The sequence below is a fragment of the Papaver somniferum genome, chromosome 6, assembly GCF_003573695.1.
Source record: "Papaver somniferum cultivar HN1 chromosome 6, ASM357369v1, whole genome shotgun sequence".
NCBI classification, from domain to species: domain Eukaryota; kingdom Viridiplantae; phylum Streptophyta; class Magnoliopsida; order Ranunculales; family Papaveraceae; genus Papaver; species Papaver somniferum.
Genome location: NC_039363.1, coordinates 20,000,955 through 20,002,807, shown reverse-complemented (window position 1 = coordinate 20,002,807; position 1,853 = coordinate 20,000,955). Strand labels below are relative to the sequence as shown.

The 1,853-nt window shown below is 44.1% G+C and overlaps 1 protein-coding gene across 1 annotated transcript; it reads right to left on the bottom strand.

Moving 5' to 3' along the window:
- Positions 1-756: 756 nt before the first annotated feature.
- LOC113290609 (vegetative cell wall protein gp1-like) lies at positions 757-1,512 on the bottom strand. Its single transcript, XM_026540197.1, has 2 exons — positions 1,406-1,512; positions 757-1,285 (listed from the first exon to the last, which is right to left on the bottom strand). The coding sequence occupies exons 1-2, from the start codon at positions 1,510-1,512 to the stop codon at positions 757-759; spliced, it is 636 nt and encodes a 211-aa protein (XP_026395982.1).
- Positions 1,513-1,853: the final 341 nt, after the last annotated feature.

Sequence of the window (1,853 nt, the reverse complement as noted above, 5' to 3'; positions counted from 1 at the left end):
CTTATTCGTTATCTAAGGACATAATATAGTGTTATCAAGAAGGAAATTTTCTCCGTACTATGACCAAATCAAACTAAGAAGTAAAGGGGAAAATATACACATTATAAAATCACAAAGTTATACCTTGGAAATAGCAACATCCTTCGGATGAATGGTAGCGTTGGAGCTTTCCTCTTTGTCTACATCAGCAGCATCGAAGGAGTACTCAAAGTCCATACCATCAAAATTTAACTGCCAAGGGCAGAAGTTACCATAAAGAGCTGGAGCACTATAACGAGGATGAGTACCAGCAACATGACGCCATCCATGCTGACCAGGTACCCAACCATAAGCCCAAGGACCGACAACCTCAATAATGGTGGAGTGCCACTCATAATCATGATCACGCTTGAGCCACTCACGAGCAGGGAAAAGTTTTCGCTGAGAAGTTCCTTCAGTACCAGGGACGTATCGGAGCTTCGAGCCACTCACCTCACTCAGGAGACGAACATCACCTTGGGAAGCAGGAATAGTACGAAGACCGACGCTCCATGGCTTACGATTCCTACTATTAACGTAGTCACCAAAGGAAGCATTGAAGTTCTCAGGAGTATACCAATTTCTCTCATCCGGGTTAGGAGCGTAGCAGGTCATCGTCGTCTCCCCCTTACTCCGAAGGTAGCACTCCTTAAGCGACCGAAGGTAACTCCCAGACAGCTGTACCACCGAGCGACAATGAGTATGTGGAGTAGAGCCATCACGATGAGCCAAGACGTCTTAATAAAAGGAGTCACCGGACTTATACAGGGGCAATATAAGGCCAGCCTCGAAGGCCCCCACGGTTGTCAGCAGATGAAAGTCATCGTACTTATAATTCTTACTCAAATCATAGGTGAGATCGTCATCGGGAGCATAAAACTTAATGTCGAAATCCTCGATCTCATGCTTTACCTTGAAAACCTCGAGGTCTATGTGTTTAAAAGTAACCTTCTTTTTACCAACAGAAACGCTTCGAATAACTGTGGCAGCATCAGAATCATCCGCTTTATCTGCCGATGGCCTATTCGGGGGACTCATATACGAAGTTTTCCTCTTGGTTGGAGGATTTCTTGATGGATCAGCCTTCGGCGCAGACCCTTTAGCAGATTTCCCCTTCACTGGAGCAGTAGATGGGGGGACCATAGACTTCTGAGAAGGCTTCGTAGTAGGAGAAACATAACGAAGAGGTTGTATATCTAGCTGCTCAGCACGTTGCGGAGTAAGAGACGACGCATTCGTCGCATCAGCACGCTGAGATGCAGGAGGACTATTAACAACATATCGGGAACCCTGAGAACTCCTAGGTGGATCCCCTCTCTTGGCAGATGAAACTCGGGGACCATACGCAGATGAAGTCTTCTGAGCTCAAGGATCTGGATGAGAAGACCTAGGTGGACCACCCTTCGACGGAGATACATCGGGACTTTTGGATGGAGGAGATCTATAAGGGCTCGATGGTGGAGTCTGATATGGAATCCGATGATGATCAGCCATATCTACGAATAATACAAACAAAGAAAGTGATAAAACGAAGTTTTGTAGACTTATGTCGTTCAACAGAAATATCCTCAGAAACACAGAGATAATTAACCCAGTAAAATCTACAAACCCTAAAAACCACAAAATCAAGCAACCCTAATTCAGTCATGACCATCAAAAACTAGCTTCAAACAATCAACGGGGAATCCTTAGATTTCATGATAAAGAACATGGGCAAGTATATATAATTTCGTATATTTGTTCTTCATCACGAAACCTTGGTACAGTAGCAGAAAAATAAAATTGATCGAAAGAAAATAAGAGTTGGAAGAACTCCGTACCTGAATTAGAAGTAT